This window comes from Panthera leo, chromosome D4 (genome assembly GCF_018350215.1).
Source record: "Panthera leo isolate Ple1 chromosome D4, P.leo_Ple1_pat1.1, whole genome shotgun sequence".
In the NCBI taxonomy this organism is placed as follows: domain Eukaryota; kingdom Metazoa; phylum Chordata; class Mammalia; order Carnivora; family Felidae; genus Panthera; species Panthera leo.
In genome coordinates, this window is record NC_056691.1 from 76,142,893 (window position 1) to 76,165,045 (window position 22,153).

General features: G+C 49.9%; 1 protein-coding gene across 1 annotated transcript in view; it reads right to left on the bottom strand.

Annotated features, from left to right (window-relative positions):
• Positions 1–22,153, bottom strand: part of ASTN2 (astrotactin 2) — an 874,784-nt gene that overhangs the window by 228,776 nt on the left and 623,855 nt on the right. The window contains exons 14-16 of the mRNA XM_042912372.1: positions 14,671–14,795; positions 10,065–10,169; positions 6,834–7,013 (exon numbers count right to left, since the gene is read on the bottom strand). Of these exons, the coding sequence (XP_042768306.1) occupies positions 6,834–7,013; positions 10,065–10,169; positions 14,671–14,795 (410 nt within the window). The remainder of the gene's footprint in view (positions 1–6,833; positions 7,014–10,064; positions 10,170–14,670; positions 14,796–22,153) is intronic.

The window sequence follows — 22,153 nt, forward strand, 5'->3', positions numbered from 1 at the left end:
ACCACCTGGCTGAGACCCTGGCATAGATGGATGTGGACAGGCTCTATCCCTGACTCCTGCTGTAGTTAAGGAGCGTGAGGCTGTGTGTGACTGAAAGGCAGGCGGCCTGGGGCAGATGGGGCCCGAAGAAGGGGCAGTCGGTTGGGGACACAGCAGATCTGGGAGGGCCCTGAGGCCGTGCAGAAGAGTCTGGAAATTAACCTCAGGGCAAGGACACAGCACCCAGGAGTTTTCATTCAAGAAGTGGCATGAAGTAACGTCTGTTTTAGAAACATCCCATGATGGTTGGTTTTATGCGAAATCCTGCCTGAGCCATGGGGTGTCCAGATATTTGGTCAAACACTATTCTAGCTGTGTCTGTGAAGGTGTCTTGGATGAGATAATCAGAAGACTAAAGCAGGCTGCCCTCCCTAATGTGGGTGGGCCTCATCTAATCAGTTGAAGGCCTGACTAGAACAAAAAGGCTGACCCTCCTGTGAGAAGGAACTCCTCCTGCCTGACTTTTTGAGCAGGAACGTCATTCTCTTCCTGCCTTTGGACTTAAACTGAAACATTGGTTCTTTTTGGGTCCCAAGCCCACCAGCTTTGGAATTAGAACTTATACTACCAGCTCTCCTGAATTTCCAGTCCGCTGAACAGATCTTGGATTGAAACTTAGCCTGCACAATAACATCAGTCACAGCCAATTCCTTATAATAAATCTCTCTCTCTTTCTCCGTGTGTGTGTGTGTGTGTGTGTGTGTGTGTGTGTATCAAATGTATCTTTTACATGAATATTACATATCCATCCAACCAACCATCTTGTTGGTTCCATCTCTCTGGAGAGCCCTGACTCGTCCATGTCCTGAGGGCTGCTGTGTGGTTTGGGTTGATGGGGGACAGGAGTGGAGGTAGGGAGTCCAGGTAGGATGCCAATGCTAGAGTCCAGACAAGTCACGGTGGCAACTTGTGACAGAGCGACCGCAGTGAGATGGAAAGAAAAGGGTAAATTCAAGACCTAACTGGGAATTAAAATGGATCACATTTGCAAAATGGGCGGGGGGAGGGAGAGGGAGACATTAAGAAGGACTCAGCAGGGGCACCTGGGTGGCTCAATCAGTTAAGCGTCAGACTTCTCACAGTTTTTGAGTTCGAGCCCCACATCAGGCTCTGCGCGGACAGCTCAGGGCCTGGAGCCTGCTTCAGATTCTGTGACTCCCTCTCTCTCTGCCCCTCCCCCACTCACAGTCTGTCTCTCTCTGTCTCTCAAAAATAAATAAATGTTAAAAGAAAATTAAAATAAAAAAAAAGAAGAAGAAGAAGGACTCAGCCTTCTGTCTCCCTTCCCAAGATCCAAACAGATCATGGCACGTTTTGCGAGAACACCGGAAATTGCTAGGTTGTCTAGGGTGTGTGGGGCAGAGTTTGGGCGGGCAAGGGAGCTGGCATAACAGCAAATACCAGAGGAAAGCTTGGAGGCACAGGTGTGAAGTGGGAGTCATCAATTGTAGGGATGGTGACAGAGTCCCCACAGAGGGGAAGGACAGTCCAAGAAGAGGGCCCAGGCCAGGGTCCTGTGCAGCCACACCAACTGGTTTGGCAGAGGAGGATGCAGCAGACAGAGAAAGGAGCCGGCAAGAAGGGAGGTGGCCAACAAGGAAGGTCTGGTGCCATGGAAGCAAACACAGAAAGCGCCTCAAGCAGGAAGTGGTCAACCCTGTCAACTGCTAACACAAGGTCAAGCAAACGGGACCTGAAAACTGCCCCCGATGATTGAATCTACAGAGAAGTAAACCGGTGCCCAGTCAGGTCTCGGCTCTGAGAACGACTCCTTTCATGTCTGGTTGCTGTCTTTGAAGCAAGCTCCCTCAGGAAACTGAAAGCCCCAGAGAGTTCTCCAGCCCACATCAGCCCCTTGGCCACAACTGTCCTCACAAAAGGAGGTGACATTTGACTTTCTTTCCCTTCTCCTCCCCCCCCCCCACCACCACCTCAACCCCTGGGCTGCCTTTCAAACAGCCAAAACTCCTTTAAAGAGGAGTCTAGGAATGCCTCAGCTGACATTCAAAAGTGCATTGTAATTCAAATGGAAATGCAGAAATTCATTCCCTTGGACAGTCTTGGGAAATTATAATAGAGATAAAACAGTTTTAAAGGTGGCACCAGGCATTTATCTGTGAGGACATCTCTATACCATGGACTATCCCAATCTTAACTCAAGAGCAGTATAACCTTCACTGGAAGATGTCCTTTCACAGGGTCACAGAGTCTATAAACTTGGAAAAGTCATATTAATTGCATAAATTTTCTCTTCTACACTTTCTTGGTCTCTCCTTTGGGTATCTGTGTGTGTGTGTATCTTGGTTTGCCTTTGCCTATCTCTCTTTTTTTCTGACTCCTCCTACCTCCTTCAGTTGGTCTCTCTCTGTCTCTCTTTTACACACGTGGGTGCACATGTGCACATGTGCACGTACACACACACACACACACACACACACACACACACGAATGCAGTTACCTGAGCAGACATGGCAACTATGGTGGGGAAGGAATGGGTTGGATCAAGATGATAATTAGGTGCCCAGCTCAGTGCTAGATGAGTCCATCGATACGCTATGCTTTCATGCGAGCCTGTGTTCTGCATATAAGGAAACTGATCTAGAGAGTGAATCAATTTGCCCAAGAACACACAGCTGGTAAGAGGTAGAGCTTGCATTTGAACCAGAGTCCATCTGATTGCAAAACCTCTGCTTTATCTCCGAATGAGGAAGTCTTTATCCAAGGTAGCCAGGGGATAGATAACTTCATAGAGAGAGTTCTTAATCATGATAAAAGTCTCATGTATCAAGGTCACAGCTAAGCAGAATATGTGAATATCAAGTCAAGGAGTGAAATGGAGGCCCAATTGGGAGAAAGGTAGCTTTTTAAAATACACACATATCAAGACCACAGCAGTATTTAGTGAAAAGTGAGCTGAGGCAAGAGACTCAAAACTCCATGTGGTCCTTGGGGCACCACCTGGGAGGAGAGGTGAAGGTCAAAGGAGACGGACAGCCTAAGCAGCTTCCACACTAAGCCTGCCTGGGCCTGGAGGGTCCAGCGATGATTTTGGCTACTCTGGTTGCCTTCTAAGGTCCAGCTCTTCCTGGGTTCTGACAGGCACCATCTAATTGGCCTGTTCGGTGCTCTGGTCCCCTCCAGACCGGTGAAATGCTGACCAGACCCACTTGGTGGTAGAAAGCCCCACCTCCCTGCCTAGATCTTTCTAGTCCTGCTTGGCATACCCAGTCCCCCTCTGGAATCAGTGTCACAAGGTGGGTCTGTTACTTTAGCATTCACTTTGCCCTACTGCAGGGAGAGCAATACATAGACCACCCCCCTCCCCGCTATCTGCATCACAGCAGATGTTAACTGATCATAACGTTCTCGGCCAGTGACTTCAATGAGCTCCATACAGTGGCCTAGACAAGCTACTCCCTAACTGATCAAAACTGGCACATGAAAGGAAAGGTATGGGCCATCACATGATAGTGACTGGGTTCTTTACCATGTGTCAGTCCCTCCCTCTTTCCAGCTATTTACCAGTGAATTAAAAAAAAAAAAAAAGTCTACAACAAAAATGGTAAAATGTTGAAAGTCTAAGACAGACTGGTGATGAACAACAGGAGACAGTGCCCACATCTTGTCTACTGCGGTGCCCCTAGCACCTGGTGTGAGGTCTGCCAAGAAGGAGAATTTGGGTATTAGTGAATTAAAGAATTAATGCATGATAAATGTGACTTTTTTCTCCCTGTGGAATGCACACTTAGAAGCACTTAGGGGAATAAAATGAACCTCTCATGAGGATATTTTAATCAGGCACATTCACCCCAACCCCCTGGGCTTTCCAGTGATTTTCCAGTGGCTGCTTTGTGTCACAACAGGAGCCAGAGCCCCATGATTAGTAAATCTGGAAAGGCTGGGGCATTTATTTGTAATTTCTGGGGACACAAGATCTAGGGAACACTGTACTCAGGTTGGAATTCAAACACCATCTCATTCACTAACAAACTGTGTGGCCCTGACAAGCCCCTTTTCTTCTCTACACTCCAGGTTCCCCTTCTTTAAGATAAGGGGTGAGTAGTATCCTTGCTTTCTCTGCCTCCGGGGGTACGTGGGAGAACCAGTGGAACCATACTCTGTGAAGTGCTCTACTCATGTCTGTGCTCAATACCCATGCCCTATTGGGTCTTTTTTCTTGACCTTCTCTTCCAGCCTTGGTCTTTCCAGCCAAGGACAAGCCATCATGTGGAGCTAACCCATAGATTTCAAAGACTCCAGGAACACCTCAGCCCCTACACTCTCTGGTTGGAAGGATATTTGCAGGGATTGTCCTATTATGCTGACACAGGTGCGTCACAGGGGGAAGTAAGGGCTGAGTTTACACGTGAGCCAGGAGTTGTGGCCAGGACCAGAAATCCTCAGCAGACGCCCACACGTTTCGCTTTATTTTAAGCTACAGTTTTTCATGTGCTTACTCTATGCCAGACATCTTACCTGTATTATCTCATTTCATTTTCCCAACAGCCCCACAAGGGAATTACTATCTCTCATTTAACAAGTGGGGGCACCGAAACGTAGCAGTTACTTGCCCGAGGTTACCCAGCAGGAGGCTTGCAAGCCTGTCTGTCCAGCTCGGCCCCACACTAGCTCTCCTCTTCCCACAGCTCTGCCGCCAGAGTGATCAGCTTCCAAACCCAGATCCACCCTGACCTGCTTCCCAGGGAGCCCTTGTTTAGCAAGCGCCCATGACACAGAGCTGATGGCTGGGGAGAGAAAGGTCACCTGCTATCTCTGAGCCCAGAGTTCTTTCAATTCTTTGGGGTGTGGGGGGTGGAATCCCCGGCTTCTCAGCTTCCCACTCGCAAACATCACTCCCACATTTAAAAAATAAAACCATCGTGTTTAATGTGCCATCTAGATCACAGCAGGTGGACAGAGAGAGGAACGCACACGTTAGTGTTAAGGTGGCCTCAGCATATTCCTGTGCTCTTCTTAGGGGCAAGCCTAGATGATAGAAGAAGGAAAAGCGCCTCAGCACGGGCAGCCCAGAGAGAAAAACTACCACACCAAGGGTTCCCAGCAAGTCTGTGGCAAACCCGAAGACTCTGGAGTCTTAAAGGGGCCCCCAGATGCCCTTTCAGGCCTCCTCTCTGCCCCCAAACCATCTGACTTGCAACAGAGCCCATGCATTCACTGTATGAGGAGTGGGATTTTCTGGAGTGCAACAGTCCAAGGCCTGGAAGCAGCTGACGTGGTACTTAGCATGACAGTGCTGTCCCAGGCCCCAAACGCGGGCCGAGGCGAGTTAGTTCAGCGGCCACAGTGAGCGAAGCTTTTTATAAACATAACCTAATTGTATTACTTCAAAGTCCTGAAGCTTATTGCCCTGCTTAATGATGTGTCACGTTACTTATAGGGGAAGACAACGAGACTTCTATTGATTTAATGCACTTCCTTAAAGACCGTCATTGTCACAGCCATAAAACAGAGCTATTCCCAGACAACTCAATTATGTCCCCCGCATCTATAAACCACCCTGTGGCCCACACAGTTGCACACAGGAGGCAGGGAGAGGTGAGACCATGGTGGGGGTCTCCAGGCCCCAGGACAGAAGGAAAAGTTCTAGAGATGGCAAATGCAGGTGCAGTGGGGCACCATCCAGTCAGGGAGGAGGGGTGGCATGCAAAACCTTGATGGGGAGCTTGAAGCACCCCACTTCGTCTTGGCCCACCCAGCGGAGCTCTGTGATGCTAAGCAAGCTTCCTCCTCCCTCTGGGCCTTAGTTTTCCCAACTGCAAACTTGGGTTGCTAAGCCCAGCGAGACGTGTAAGGTCCCTGGTGGCCCCCACGTTCTGCGGGTTTGAGGGTTACGGCTGATCCGGTTCTTGAGACAGAGCTGAGCCATGTGGCGACGGTGCAAGCACATGTTTAACATTGCTCCCCACCCTTTCCGTCCATTGTCCATCGAGAACTCTTCTTTCTTAGTTGATCGATGCTAACAGTAACGAACGCTAACAGGAAGCAATTCTCGCCCTGCTACTTATTAGCTGTGTATCTCTGGGCATTTGACTTGGCACAACTGAGACGCATTTTCTCCCATGTGAAATGGGGATGTGAATACACAGGCCTGTTAACATACTTCATTCATGTATGCCATATGCCTGTCTTTCTCAAAATGCTGCTACACAAACTACTACCCTTTAATGTGGGAGGCAGACAAGAACAGCTAAAGTGCCCATTTCATAGGAAGGGAAAACTGAGGTGGGAAGGGAATGAAGTTCCCAAGGTGGGGTGGTGGAGACTGGTCTCCTGCATCTGATCTGGGGAGTTCCAACTCTGGTAACAGCTGAGGATTGAAGGGAGATAAGATCTGGTGACCCTCCCTGAGGACAGAAGGCCCTCCGTGGGACAGACTCGAAACTGTGCCCTCAGACACAAAGAGATGGCTGCCAGGCTTCCAAGCAGCCTGGAGAGAAGAAGGGGTCAAGGAGACACCACTCCTACCCCTCTAACTCTCCCCCAACAGTTGTTTCAAGGGGAGAGTGCTGGGAACAAGGAGCCTGCGGGAGAAGACCAGAGTTCTGGAGTGCTGACCACCACCTTGCAGCCTCAGAAAATGCCTGAACTGGAAGAATCCTGAGATATCATCATACAGCCCCTTATAGGGTCAGTGGTGCAAGGAAGCCCAGATTGGGGCGGGGACCGCCTAAGGGCACACAGCCTGTACAAGACAGAGCCAGGATTTAGCCTGTAGGAGCCTTACCTCCACACTCCACCCAGCTGCCAACTTCAGCAAGCATTTGCAGGCTTACCTTTCTGATACTGGAGCCACAGCTGCTGCTGGACCTTCTTGCTGGGGAAGTGAATGATACAGGTGAGCTCGGAGCCATAGAGGGCCTCTGCGATGTAGTGGGAGCCGTAGTGCTGGATGAAGGAGAGCAGCTCCTCCCGGCTGCTCTCCCTGGTCAGGATCTTGAGGACGTTGGTGAAGCCTGGACAGAGGAGGAGCGGGGGGAGGTGGTCAGATTTGGGAGGCCAGTGGCTGCCAAACTGTAAGTGGCGGGGGGCTCTTTCCAGCCAGGTTTGGTGCCTTATCCCTCACCACCGCATCAGCCTGCTGGCTGCACTGGTCTGAACATACGCGACAAGTTCCCCTTTGCTCACACGGCAAAGGTCGGTCCCTCTGGTGGACCCACAACTGAGAGGGGAACAACAGCGGAGTAAGGCCAAAAGCCTGGCGACCTAGATCATGGGACCTGGAAGTCATGATCAGGAAATCAAAGTTGATGTCTGTCCCGAGCAACTAATGTGTACCAAGCACTCTGCTCACTGTTTCGCCCACTTTGTCCAACTTAGTTTAGGCCCCAACAGGGCACCCCCCGCTGTGTACGTGAGCAAGTCAAATCTCAGACTATAAATCATTTCCTTGGTCTTCCAGCCAGTGGAGCTAGGATTCCCAGCCCCTTCTGCTCTCACTCCAAAGCATATGCACTTCCCGCGGCATCCAGTCACCCAGGGCTTGAACTCTCCATGGCTGGAGCCCCGGGGCTGCACTGGCCTAGGCTCAGCAGATACTCTGCGTGCTAAGATTTGATCCCTGGCTTAGCTTCCTATAACACTACTTTCCCTTCTGCCTCTGCCTTTGCCTTCCCAAAACAGTGGTATGTTCTCTCTCCTGACATGGCCAAGGGCTTCCTTTGCTGCTCTACTGTCCTTAGTCCTGTGCCAAAGAGACCTAGGTCCTCAGTGCCCAGCATGGTGCCTGCACAGCAATCACTCAGCAACTGCTGTCCCCCCTCACCTTCCCCCGGCAGGCAGGTCACCAAGCTGTGCTTCCAAGAGCCTTAAGTCCTGCGTGGGCTCCTTCCTGCTACTAGATGACCAGTCCAGTGACCTTACCTGGCATTCCAGGCCTCCAAGGGCATCTCCCATGAGCTACCCACATCAGGCTTTACATCCAGCCAAATCAGCCTTCTGATTTCTCCTAAATGTGACCTGAGATCTCCACCATCCTTTCTTCACGTACATCCCCCGACACGCAACACCCATACACATTCACACCACCACCCACCTGAATGGCCTCCCCACTTCTTCCCTATGTCCTCCCTGTGCACGAAGTCTCCGGAAAGTCACCCCCACCCTCCCAAGAAACCATTCACACAGTCCTGGCCAGCCGCACCTACACTCTGCACCGCCAGGGGGCGCCACCTTGACGGCAGAAGCTAGTCCACTCGTCTTTGAGTCTGGAAACACGTCCTTCCCCACCCCCGCCCCACCCCGGTACAGGGCACAGGTCCTGGGACAAGGCGGGGACACCAACCACCATTCTTCCAAGAGCAGTGGATTCTGTGTCGCATGAAAGTACAATGTAAAACAGCAAGCAAGCCCTTCTCTAACAGTAGAAATGAGCTGCAGTTTGCCAACACTTGATTTACAAGGGGTTCCCAGGAGCATCATTATCGATTAATTAAAGCTGATACACCTTTGTAGTTTTAACACAAACATCGCAGTCTCATTCACAAGTGCCGTGCAAGAGTGTGGGTGGTAGGGAAAACAGAAACATACCTCAAAAGAATGGCTGTTTGATTAGGACAACCCCTCTCCATCAATCTGTTAACTCATACAACTGGGTAATTAATGCAGCAGTGTTAATGATGAGATCATTTCTCTTAAATAATAAATAACAACACCATGGAGATGACCTGTGGCTCTTTATCCAGGCAGACAAAACTGTAATCAAATCCCTGCTCTGCTCCTGTTCGGCCACTTACTAGTGTGACCTTGGGCAAGTTACTTAACCTCTCTGACCCTCAGTTTCCTCATCTGGAAAAAAATGGGATAAATAATGCCTTCCTTGCAGGACTGATAAAAGTCCTAAGATTAAAAAAAAAAAAAAATCATTAGAAAGGACTTAGCCAACATCAGCAATAATCACTATTTGTACTTCCCAGATGGGAAAGTCCCCTGATTCCTAGACTAAAAGAGTTCCGTGTTGCTCGTGAACAAAGTGATATTGAAAAAGATAAGAAAAGATGTGGCAGTAAGTAGGAGACACAGGGACAATCATTCAGTGGCAGCGTTATGAGTAACAGCCGGGGTAGAAACCCCCATCTTTCCAGAAACTTGCATTCACTCTGAATTTTCCAGTTTTCCTTTTTTTTTTTAAATTCCTTTATCAAACAAGAGTGCCAACAATGTGTTGATTCTCTGTTAGTTACAGAGAATACAACAGGGGATACAGGAAAGAACAGGGCCTACACCCTACCCACAGTTCTTGGGTCAGGGGAGAAGACAGACAAGACTCAGATATGCACCTAGCACTTGTTAGTGCTTTAATACAGGTGCTCACAGGGAATATCCGGAGTTACTCTGAGGGGAATGGAGAACACAGGAGGGGTCTTGCAGCACTGCACGATGTGTTCCCTGGGCCAGGAGATCCAGACAAAGGGAACAGCGTGTGCAAAGGCACAGAGGCATGAAAGAACATGGCCCATTTTGAGAACTATAAATTGTGCCTCGTCAACTGAAACACAGGGTTTGTGCAGGTAGAGCATGGGCAGCATATGTGCCCGTGTGTTGGAGGGGTATGTGTTATTGCTGTCTAGGAGTTGGACAGGAAAGGAAATCATCCAGGAGAGACCAGAGGAACCAGTGCCTCAGAAGAATTTATAATCCACAGGCCTGACATACACAGAACATAATTGTGACTTAGATTGTCATTTACCCCATCTCCCACTCACCCTTCCCCATACTGCTATGATACCCCTTCCTCCAGGAAGCTGCTCGGACTCCTCAGAGCAGACAGCTCCCTCCTCTGGGGCACTGCTGCCCCACTGTTGCATTGAACCGACTGAAACGTAAGGGTGTCACTGTCTGTCTGCTTGTCTGTCCCCCCTCCCTGTGGGCTCCTTCATGGTGGGGAGGGCATGGCCTCATTCCCTCAGCATCCCCAGTGCCAGCCCAGGGCCTGGCACCCCCTAAGCCCTTGGGCACATGTGCTGAATTGCACCAAGCCCCCTGGCTGCCTGAGAGGTGGTCCTCACCTGCCGAGAGGGTGATGGTGCTGAGCTTCACGCGGTACAGGTTGCTTCGGACCCGCCACTGCTGCACCATAGGGTAACCCATGGCCTCGTCATACCTGATGTCTCCTGGGGGACAGAATAAGAAGGGGAGGTCAGCACTTAGAGAACACTCACCAAAACCCCTAGCCTGCAGCCCTGCTGTGTAATGGCCCCTTCTAAATAGGCAGATGCTTGCCTTGGCGTGCGGGCTCTCACTGGGGCCAACAGCTTTATCTGGATCTGCCTCCAGGCCTCTTCCTGGCCTCTGATCTCAACCCCAATCCTGCTTTTTCTCTGCCCAACAGCTTATAAGCAAGCAAAAGCAGATTTATGATTCCACGTAATCCTGCTGGCACCTTGCCATGGGAAATTAGACATCTCAGTGCCTCGGTTTCCCCACTGATACTATGGCTACCTATGCTGACCTTATTTCACAGATGCCTCGGGAGACTCAAATAAGATAACAGAAGTGGAGTCCTGTGGGAACCTGTCAATGCTGTATGTGCAGGCACAGGGTCAGTGACCACAGCCCGTCCTCTGCGTATCACCTATGGCTGCTTTCACAGGATGACAGTTGTTCTCAGCAGGTGCCACAGAGCTTCCTGTAGAGCCTAGCACATTCACTATCTGGCTCTTTCTGTTGGCTGACCCCTGTTTGGACCACTGTTTTCTAACATGGAAACATGGGGTGAACATCGGTATCACATAAGACACACATGCACATACATAAAGGCTCACATTTCAAGTAAGACCGAGCTAAATGAAATTAAGCAAGATTTTAAAAACTCTGGGTAATTTCTGGGGCACTTGGGCGGCTCAGTCGGTGAAGAGACCGACTTTGGCTCAGGTCATGACCTCAAGGTTGGTGAGTTCGAGCCCCACGTGGGGCTCTGTGCTGACAGCTCGGAGCCTGGAGCCTGCTTTGGATTCTGTGCCTCCCTCTATCTCTGCCCCTCCCCCACTCACACTCTTGTCTCTCTCTAAAAACTAAATAAGCATTAAAAAAAATTTTTTTAATCTGTGATAATTTCTTGGCACCTTGGCTAGATTAACATGCATTCTAAAGCTCTAGGAAGGTAGCAGTGTGGGTACTGTACTACTTAAGGTAGCATTTTGCAAACTTTTTTGACCAAGGAATCCCATTTCCGTAGAGGGTTCACTGGAACTCATGTTCCATAGAATGCATTTTGGAAAACACAGGTATAGTCAAAGAATAAACAAAGATGAAACCAGCATAGTGTTAGCAAATGGTTAACTCTAGGTGGTGGGTGTATAAAAAGATTCTTGTATTCTGATTTATATCTATTTGCATTTTCTAAACTTTCTGCTCTTCGCACTGAAAACTCTCTTTTTTTTTAATCAGGAAAAAAATACATGAAAAAGAAATGCTAGTCACATCAGCAGTTAATATTATTGTTGTTATGTATCCTCTGCAAATGGCAGGCACATTTTCTGTCCTTTTCTCTTGTCCCCTGGTGAGGAGGCACTTAAAGAGATATCTGATACCAAGATTAAAATGAGAATCTCATTGGAACCAATGATTTCTTCCTGGACATTACTGCAGTATTAAAGTTGTCCATTACTGTCAACTTTTTTTTTTTTCCTCCTTAGCCTTTTCAGGAATAACATAATTTTTTTTTCCGAAGCTTTCATTTTAAAGTAAAATATTCATGATCTCCAAATATATGTCTACTGGAGCGGGGTTGTTTTGTGATAAATATGTCCTCTCTGTTTATCTGCTCTGCCTGTCCTGTCCTTCCTCTGGAGAGGCTGCGAAGAGAAGGAGAATGGGTGGGGGTGGGGGATGAAGGAGGGGCTGTGTTTTGAGTCAGGCAGGAGCAAACAGTCTGCACAGGAAGACTAGACACCTGCATCCGGGTAGCCTCTGCCCCATCTGTTTGCGCTCGCCCTGATTCAGAACAGGCTTGGAGTGGGGATTGGCGACGGGGGCCCATCTTCAAGAGAGGGAGGCAAAGCATCTGAATGCAGGCTGTGGACACAGTTCATTCACTGGATGACATGGCGTCCAAAGGGAAAACAAATGCTATATCTTTTGATTATCATGAAACTTATAAAGCCATCATTTTTGCCTCTCCCCACATTGTTGGACCTCCCCATAGTCGTTATTATCTCTCTGCCCTTCACTTCCCTCCATCTCTGGTCCTTCCTGGAGTCCAGCCTGGAATATAAGCTCCTCTAGTGGACTGTTAGCTTCTTGAGGTCAAGGAGATGTTTTGTTTTTTTTTTTTAATGTTTATTTATTTATTTTGAAAGAGAGAGAGAGAGAGAGAGAGAGAGAGAGAATCCCAAGCAGGCTCTGCGCTGTCAGCACAGAGCCTGATACAGGGCTCCAACTCCCAAACCTGGAGATCATGACCTGAGTGGAAACAAGAGTCAGGTGCATAACCGACTAAGCCACCCAGGCACCCCAAGGCCATGGTCTTTATTATCTGCACTCCTGCAGAGCCAAGAACAGAGCCTGGACCATAACAGGCTCTCAACAAACACTTATTTACTGGCTCACTTGCTCACTTGCATCCTATACCCAATCATAAGGGTATGGCTCATCCTTGGTCCTTACTCATCCTTGACCTCCATTTTATCTGACTCTATCCTAGATCCCCACCAAAAGATGGGCTTTTTCCTGGTAAGTTTTTTTTTTGTTGTTGTTAACTCTAGAAATATAACAGTTCCCTTATTAGGATGCCTCCAGAGATCCTCATGTCAAAACAAACAATCCTAATAATTTGTACCACTAATACAGAAGCACAATGCACCGAGCATTTTACACCTACGATCTCCAGTACTCACCACGGTGCTGAAGAATAGTTCTTATACCCCATATCTCAGAAGAAGAAACTGAGGCTCAGAGAGGGAAATGCCCAAGGACACACAGGTCAATGCCTGTGCTTTTCCATTAAAGAACAGCCCCTCCCCACAGACCATGGTGATGTCTGCTTTAAGGGGTGGTGAACTCCCTGTGACTGAGGGTATCCAAGAGGGATCATTACTCAGTGGGGATATTACAGATCTGATCTCTTCATTGGTAAGGAGGACTAGACGAGATGCCCCTGACAGTCTCGGTCAGCTCTGAAATCCTATGATCTTATGAAAATCTAAAATTAAGGAAGGCACAGCAGTTTTTAGACAGATTTTACAAAGCATTTTTAGATATATGAGTTCATCTGATCTACATCTGGGCTCTTTTTGAAGTAGGACAGGTCGGGAAGGTGATGTAGGAGAGTGGATACGGCATCAGCTTTGGAGTCAACACCCACTGGGCTTAAATCCTGACTCGACTGTGGACTAGTCATGTGGCCTTGGACCAGTTAAATGATTTCTCTAATCAGAAAGAAATCCTGTGCCCTTGAAAGGGGACAATGACCCTTGCAGGGTTACAGAGATGAAGACGTGCACGGTGTATGGCCCCTGGAGACCTGAAGCACACATGACTTGGGTCCTCTGCTCCGTCCATGCCACTTTATTGGAAAGGCTGTGGAGGTTCCAAGGGCTTGCACATGGTAGAGGGGGCTAGGAACCAAAGTTGGCCACACTGCGTGGTCTTCCTTGGGGGACAGTTTCCTTCTCAGTGAGAGGGTGCAATCACCTGTGAGGATGACCATTCTCTGCGGGCAGTGGTTGAGATCCCCAACCACTGTACCACAAAAGCAGAACCAGGGCCTTTACATCTTAGGAAAGTCCCTCCAAAAAGGGTAGGAGAGGACCTGGGAGAAGATGAGGGGGAGCAGAAGGGCATCCTGGGTGGGACAGAAGATATAGACTCCCAGGAGAGCCTGCAGAAGAGGGGGAGAAGGAGAGGGAGGGGTGGGGGTTGGGGAGCTGCAGAGCAGAGTGAATAGGGCAGAAGACCCAGGGCGGTGGAACCTGGTTCTCATCCTGGTAGGCGTGCTCTGTGACCTTGGGCTGATCCCATCACCTCTCTGAGTCTAGATTCTTCATCTGTATAATGGGGGAAATAACACCCACCCCACAGGATGGCTCAGCGCCCACATTCAAAATCAAGTTGTGTAACAAATGCTTTCAAGTGAGGGAGACTCCTGGTAGAGAGGGCCAGTGATGTTACTTTAGCACGATTTAAAAATAAACCTAGTGAAATAAGCTAGACGCAGAAAGACAAATACTGCATGATCTCGCTTTTATGTAGAATCTAAAAAAGCCGAACTCATAAAAGCAGAGAGTAGAATGGTTGAGGGTTAGGGGGAAATGGAGAGACGCTGGTCAAAGGTACAAAGGTTCAGTTATGTGGGATGAATAAATTCTGCGGATCGAAGGCACAGCACGGTGCCTAGAGTTAGCATACTTGAAATTTGTTAAGAGAGTACGTCTTGGCCCAGATCAGAGGCTGGAGTCTCAGGGAATCCCCCTAGCTGTGCACGGACCATAGCAGAAGCCTCCCCTCCCCCTTCCCCCCTCACGCCCCCCCCCCCCCTACAAATGGCAGGTCCCTTTTGCACTCTGTCTCTCATGAAGGAGGAGGCCCGTCTTGGACATGCTGAGGACTGACAGGCACCCAGAGAGCAGGTGTGCGGTCAGAGCGGCGGGGAGGGGTGTAGCATGTGTGGCTTACCAGTGAGCAGCTGGAGGTCCGGGAGGGGCTCGGAGAGGACCCCCCGGCACTGCTCCTCCACCGGCAGTGGGATCACCAACAGCCCATCGGCCAGCTGAGGGAAGTCCTTGATGAAGTTGTTCTCCCTGTGGAGAGGAGCAGAGAGACCGCCAGAATGAGAACGTGGAGGCTGCTGGGGGCTGCAGGGTAGGAGGGCCGGGCTCTTGTAGTCGGATCAGAGAGACTCTCGAGTGGGCGGCTGTCCTTGCCCTTCGCCTCTGGCTCCCCGCGTCCTGGCTCAGAGCACGTGGTGCTAATCACAGGCTCTAGACTCCTGCAGGCTAGGGCTCGAGTCCTGGCCCACCATCCACTAGATGCACAATCCTGAGGAAGCTACTGTTCCACCCAGAACCTCAGTTTCCTTGCTATGAAGTGAGATATCAGGGTTGTTGTAAACACTTAATGGGATAAAGCTGCCAATTGCTTAAGACACAGTCTGAGGCTCTACAAACTGTGTATTTGGCTGCTAAACATCTCCTTGCATAAGCAATGACAGTGGCGAGCTAGAATGTGAGGGAACTGGGGACAGCCTGGAGTGCTTGGAGGAACAGGGGCAGGGTTGAGCTGGAGAAAGGAAGGCTGCAAGGAATGGGTGTGAGTGTGCTCAAGTGGAAGCTTCCTAAGGCATCTTTTGGATCACACGCCTCCTTTTACAGATGGGGAAACTGGGGCCTAGAGAAGGGGAGCGACTTGCTCCCAGACCCACCCCTCCCCACTCTCCCCGCCCAATTCCAGGCTCATGCTCTTTCTCCTGCCCTGGTTTCATCAGATGCCTCTATTCCTTCCCTGCAGGGCCATTGCAGGGAACAGAAGACAGACCTTGGGGGACTGAACCCTGAACAGAGGTAGTCTTTTGGGCAGGCGGGGTACTAACAGTGCATCCCATGGGGGGAGCCTTCAATCTTTCATGCAACAGACCTGCTTAACACTAGAACAGCCTGCCAAGCCCGGTGGTGAGCTTCCTGTTCTTGAGAGTGTGCAAGCAGGGAATCTGACAGCCACTTGGCACGGATTGTATTAAAATCTGACATTTGAGGTCCCTCCGTATTCAGAAAAGCTCAGAATCTGAGACACTAATCACAATCTGGAGAGGAGAGGGAGGAGGAGGGGGAGGAGAAGAAGAAAAGGAGGAGGGTGTTTATCACTTCACTGTGCCCCCTGGAAAGGGCAACTTTGAAATGAAAATCAGGAAGAGGAAAACAAAGATAGGGATGCCAACGCAATGCCTTTGAAGCCTGGATCTCTTGAGCAGTTCAAAAGCAGCTGTACAAACGTGGGGGCGGGGCTGGGTCACTTCCTGTCTGTACTCCCTGTCCCCGCTGCGCACCTCACCCTAGGCACCTGTGAAGCTCCCCCAACGATTCATTCATGTAGGGAACCCCTCCCCTGTATCCTGACCCCTGAGGAGTCCAGGGTAAGAGACGTTAGCCCCATTTTCAACATACTCAGCATTGCCAGTATCTTCGTCATCATCATCTCTCACATTGTGTCCAATCCTCAGAATTTGCTAGGGTCTGGCTAAGTGCTTTACATACATTTTATCACTTAATGTTCACAGCAACCCCACAAGACATTTACGATTACATTCTTTTCCCAGATGATCAAAACACGGGACGCAGAGTGAAGAGGTGGTGGGTGCTGGGGTTTGAACCCAGGTCTGTTGATTGCACACTTGGGAAAGTTGGCAGCTGGGCCTGGGAGTGTCTGCTGAGCACGTGTGTGCATGACAATGAGTTTCTAGGTCCACGCTGGTGCACTGAGGCATGCTATTTTGTGTGCCTGTGTGGGCGTACCCCTGTCTGTCTCGGGAGCTATACTTGTTTAAGTCTATGCATGTGCCGTGATCGTGGCTTCCACCTAGGTGTTTGTGGTTGGCGTATGATCCATTTGAAAGCCTGGGTGTGTGGAACAGCCATGCGAATAGAAAAAGAGGGACTTCTGGGGCGATGGGAGTGCCCCTAAAGGGGCACGTTAACACTCGCCAGGGTCTGAGGGCCTAAGTTTCCTTCTGTGTCCCTTGTGAGGTGGCCTGTGGTGGTACAAATCTCCCCACAAAGATACGGCAGGGTGGAGGGTGTCTGCATGCCCAGGTCAGCTGAGCTCACACTCTGGGTGGAGCCCTGAGCTGGCCCGAGAGATTCAGAGAGATTGGATTCTCCCCCACTTTTCTAGATCTTCCCAGCCTAGTGGGGGAGACGACAAATGAGCCATGCGGAGCAGCCACTGGGGCCCAGTGATCAGGAATTCTGGGTGGGCTGGATGCTTCTGGGACCCAACTCCACGAGACCCAAGCACCTGTTTCAAGCGTAGGTATGGGTACGAGTGAGAAGATGCCAGCGGCTCTGGAGACTGGGCTCCAGTTCTGCCCACACCACACCACACCTCACTGCTTAACCTGGAGCAAACCGCTCAAACTTCAGATTTCCCATCTGTAAAGTGAGGGTCAGAAAAGCTGTTCGATCTGCCTTAATGAGAAACAGCAATAGACAATAAGAATAACCTTTTATTGAGCACCTACCACGCACCAGGCACGGTTCCAGGTACATTTATCTTCTCCCAACCCTATGAGGTCGGTGCTGTTAGGACCCTCACTTCAGAGGCTGAACAGATGAAGCACAACACAGTTGGAGGTCCCAAGTGGTCTGGCCCCAAGGCTCCCAGTCCTCACTACTGCTCAGGTGCAGGGAACTGTCAAAGCCAGCAGAGAAGTAGCACCCCTGGGTACACTGAGCCCAGACAGGCCACGGCCAAGAGAAGGAGCGTGCTGCTAGTTACGACTTGACCAAACCAGCTGCTCTGGTCTCCACGTGACCTCACCCATCTTCACTGCATCGCCATGAGCTGGGTGCTCACTCAGCCAATGCAGAAGTAGAGGCTCTGAGGCATGCAGTACCTTCCAGAACTTACACAGAGTGCACTGGAGAAGAGGGATATGAAAGCAAGCTTATGTTTTCTCACTTTACCATCCAGGGTCTCCATCTTCTCTGGCACTGCTTTTAGAGACAGAGACAGAGACACCCTCTTCACTCCACATCCCTCTGTCTTCTGTGTAAGCCAGGATTCACTTGGTGGGTAGATATGACCTCACAGGGACAATGAAAGGCAGCCTCGGGATGGTGGGGTGGAGGTGGGGGGCTCATATGCTCTGTGTTCCTAGAGGAAGGTTTTCTCCCGAAGCTTTGGGGAAGCAGGGAGGATGTTGAGGAAGCACGTGAGGAAGAAGGGGAAGATGCAGGGGTGGAAGATCGAAGCCCAGTGTGAAGGCTGGGAGGGAGGGAGGCAGGGGCGAAGCAGGGGATGGTAAGACCAAGGTCTGTCCCTCAGAATGGGGCCCCTTTGCCGCCACCGCCTGGGGATGGCCACAGTCCTGCGTGGCCGTTGCCAGCAGAGGGCGCCCAGGGCTTTCACATCTCCTGGGCTCTCTCGGGAGGTACAAAAACTCAGATGGGAAGAGCAGGCGCCAGGAAGTTCCCCTGGGCCCAGAACCGCAGACAGAACCCAGACAGCTGCTTCAGAATCCACCCACCTGCAAAAGGGACGCGGGAGGCCGGCGGGGTGCTGGTTAAATTCAATTGCCAGAAAGTGAATTCTGATTCTCATAGCTTGTGTGTACGTGTGTGTGTAGAAAAACAAAAACAAAAACAAAAACAAACTACAAGGCAACTGATCCCAAAGATAGGAAGATGGGAAGGAGAATGAGTAATATTTATCGATCATATTTGTTGATCATCAGCTATGCCCTAAATAGTGTGTGTGTGCGTGTGTGTGTGTGTGTGTGTGTGTGTGTGTGTGTGTGTGAGTGTGTGATTTTAACCGCATGAGACCTCTAGGAGACAAGTAGTATTACCCCCATCTTGTAAATAAAGAAATGGGCCCTCAGGGAGGTTAAGGAACTTGTCCCACATGTCCACAGTTAGGAAGCTGGCAGGGGCCAAGACCACTTGTAGCCAATGGGGACGTTCCCAGCTTAGTGCTTTGCACTTGGTAAACACCTTCCCAATGGATCAATCCAAAGCCCATGCTCTTGATCCCTGGTATAACCTGAGACCAGTCAGTTCTGCCCTTTTACCGCCAGAGTGGATGCTCTCTCGTGCCCACGGGTGCGTCTGTATGTGTACGTGAGTGGATGTCATGTTTCAAACTGGGACAGGGTCACAGTTTCTTTAGACAAGTATCTCCCCCAAAATATCCATGAATCAATCTCAGTTGATATTATATGAAAATACTTAATTAACTTTTTTTTAAGCTTTTTTAAAATTTATTTTGAGAGAGAGTGCTGAAGGGGCAAAGAAAGAGGGGGAGAGAGAGAATTTCAACCAGGCTCCGCACTGACAGTGCGGGACTCGAACTCGCCAACCGTGAGATCATGACCTGAGCGGAAATCAAGAGTTGGTTGCTTAACTGACTAAGCTACCCAGGCACCCCTGGAAATGATTAATCAACTTTTAAAAATAGCAGATCCTGGGTTCTGGGCACTCAGGAGGGCCCTGGAGGTACGAGATCTCACTTGTTCCACATTTATTAGGGTCTCTCAAGTTGCAGGGACTGCTCTGCACACCGGGGCCCAGCAGGAAACAGGGAGGTGCCTCCATTCACAAGGATCAGAGAGAATGCAAGGCATGTAGGAAGGTCTGAAAGGTCTTCGAAATCTAGCCTCTGCCTACCTCCTGCCTTATGTTTTGACCCCTGTCCCCTGGTCTGCTGTTCTCCAGCCGCACTGACCGCCCTTAAGTTCCTCTTACAGGGCATACTCACTTCCTACAAAGGGCCCACTGGGGGTTTGCCCTCTCTCTGGAAAGGTCCCTGCCCTGTGCGCCTGGCTATCACCTGCTTATCATTCAGACTACACATTACTGCCAGGACAGTTCTCCTGTTATGCTATCCCATAGTATCTTTCCTTCCATGAAGAGCTTCCCAACACCTACCCATAGATGTGCTCCCGGGGACCTTCCTTGAGACCTACCCTGCCTGCTAAACTGTGAGCTCCACGGGGGCCAAGACTACCCCTCTGCTACTACTGCCTCCCCAGTGCAAACTGCATACAAAGTGTGTACTCACTGAACACTGGATCGAAGGGATCTTGGGAATCTAAGTCTAAAACTCCAGCCTGTCCCCACGGAGCTTCAAACCCTACTTTCTTCCTCTTCCTAACTGCATGGCACCCTGGTTCCTCTGGAGCTCAGATAGGAGCCAGGGGCTCCAGCCCCACCCAGCTGCTGGGGACCAGATGGGAAACGGTGGTCTGTCTAAGCAGGGGTTGGTCAGACCTCCCACACTGGATGAACACATGTGTACGTGTGTGCATTCCCACTGGGGTGGGGGGGGATGCAGCAGGCGGGGTGCGCTGAAGGATGTCAACAGGAGGCAAGAGGCCAAGTTAAAAACCCACCTCCTCTTCCATGTAATCATCTCGATTTTCCCCAGATGCAATAAAACCTTCCTATCACTTTTCCCTCATGCATCTTGCTCATGAATAGATCCCAGAAGTGGCCTTGGGGTCTGGTGGTAGAAAAGGCAAGGGCTCAGAAGTCCTGCAGACATGGATCCAAATGCTGGCTGTGTGACCTTGGGGAGGTCACTTCCATTTTATGAGTCTTGGTGACCTCACCTGTAAAATGGAAGTAAGAGGTCTGACTTCCAGGGGCTGAGAGCAAGAGTCATTTGTAAAGTGATCCTTAGTGATGATCCCATTTCCGGAACCCCACACTAGATTCTGAATCTCTTCAAGAGCCTCAGAGCACCTGAGACAGTGACTACTCCTAGTAGAAGCCCCGTAAGCATCTGTTCAGTTGTGTGCAGAGGTGAGAGGCAGGCCTCTTCACCCACCATGCCACCTGCAAAGGACCTCCTGACTCAAAGCTACAGAGTATTTCCGTGCAGTATGCACCTTGTCTAGCTTCCCTCCCATCAGCCATGCTGACAAGAACAGCAAGCAGGGGAGGCTGGGCTCCTCTGCCACCCTCCCCAGCCTACCTGAGGTCTTCCCTCCCTCCTGCCCCAATTTAAGAATATGTGTGAGTGTTTTGGATACATTAATACACAGCCACCAGCATGCAAGAGCCGATCACCCCTCAGTTCTGGGGAAATTAGCATTTAAATTGAGGCATTTCAGGGAAGTAAATCATCCCAGAGCCAGCCAGCACTGTCTGCAGCTCTTCCTCAGTGGAGGGAAGCCGAGGAGCCGTGGCCTGCAAGCTGTTGAGTCTGCAGGGAGTGGCTCTCTCCACCATTTCTGGCTCCCCCCAGGCTGCCCAAGGCCTCCTAAAAGGGTGGCAGTCAACCCCCAGCACCACTGAGGACATCTCACCTGGTTTAAACCATGCCGTTTCCCTCACCTACGCCTAAACTGAGGCTTTCTGTCAAATGAGAGTGGTGTTTTTGGCTGAGATGTGGTTTCCTGTGTGATCAACGAGCCGGGACATGTGCTCTCATCTTGGCTCTGGGGAAGCCACTCCCCACCTCTGGGTGGGTGAGCAGCTGGTAAAAATACTTGTGCTTCTCTGAAGTGTAGATTAAGAGGTATTAGGCTTGATTCTACAGGCACTCTGTATGTTCTGGAGTCACAGGGACCAGTGTTGTTGAAACTGATGCTGACATCTGTCCATACCCAGCCTCCAACTCTGCTCTTCTTGGGGAGCAGTTAGAAACTTTGTTCTGTAATCTACTTCTTAACTATGGGTCTTTGTTTACATTCTCTGCTCCGGTGCTGCACTGAGTCATTGTTACATTCAACCTTTTATTCATTCATTCATTCATTCAAATATTCAATGAATTTTCATTATTACATACCAGGCCTTGGAAATACAATGACAAAACAGACATTCTCTGTCCTTAAGCTCCCACATCCTAGTAGGAGACACATGTGTAAAATGCTTCTAGATAAGTGTGCGAGGTGAATAATGGTTTTGAAGAGGTTCAAGTGAAATATTTTTCATTCCCCATAAATCATATTTGTCTATGGCACCCCGCCCGCTCAATCAAAAGCATTCATCCCTTAGGTAGAAGGGCAGATATCATCTAGACAAGAAAGGGGGTCATTGCTCAGCTTTGCATCCAAAGATGACTTTGTAGTGTCTTGAACTAGACAAGAGTTTCCAAAGCCAGCCTGTGCTACAAGTGAAGGTCCCCTTATATATCAAAGCCAGGCCTGACCGACTCAAATCATAGTGTCTTATTTTAATGTATAGATGGTGCAGGCTATGACCTCAGGGGAGTTCCCACCAGACAGGAAAAGGAAGGAGAAAACCCTTCTTTCTGCCATCAGTGCTGTGCTGGATTGCTGAGAAGAGAAGGCTAGGGGGGCCAGGAGCTCATACCCAAGGGTAGACAACCCCTTTCTGGTCTTTTGGAAGGCAGCACTGCCTCCCCATCCACCCCTGCCTCGAGGGCAGTGTCTACAAATGCTGAGATACTAACAAGTGTTTGGGAAAAGTCCCAGGGCAGG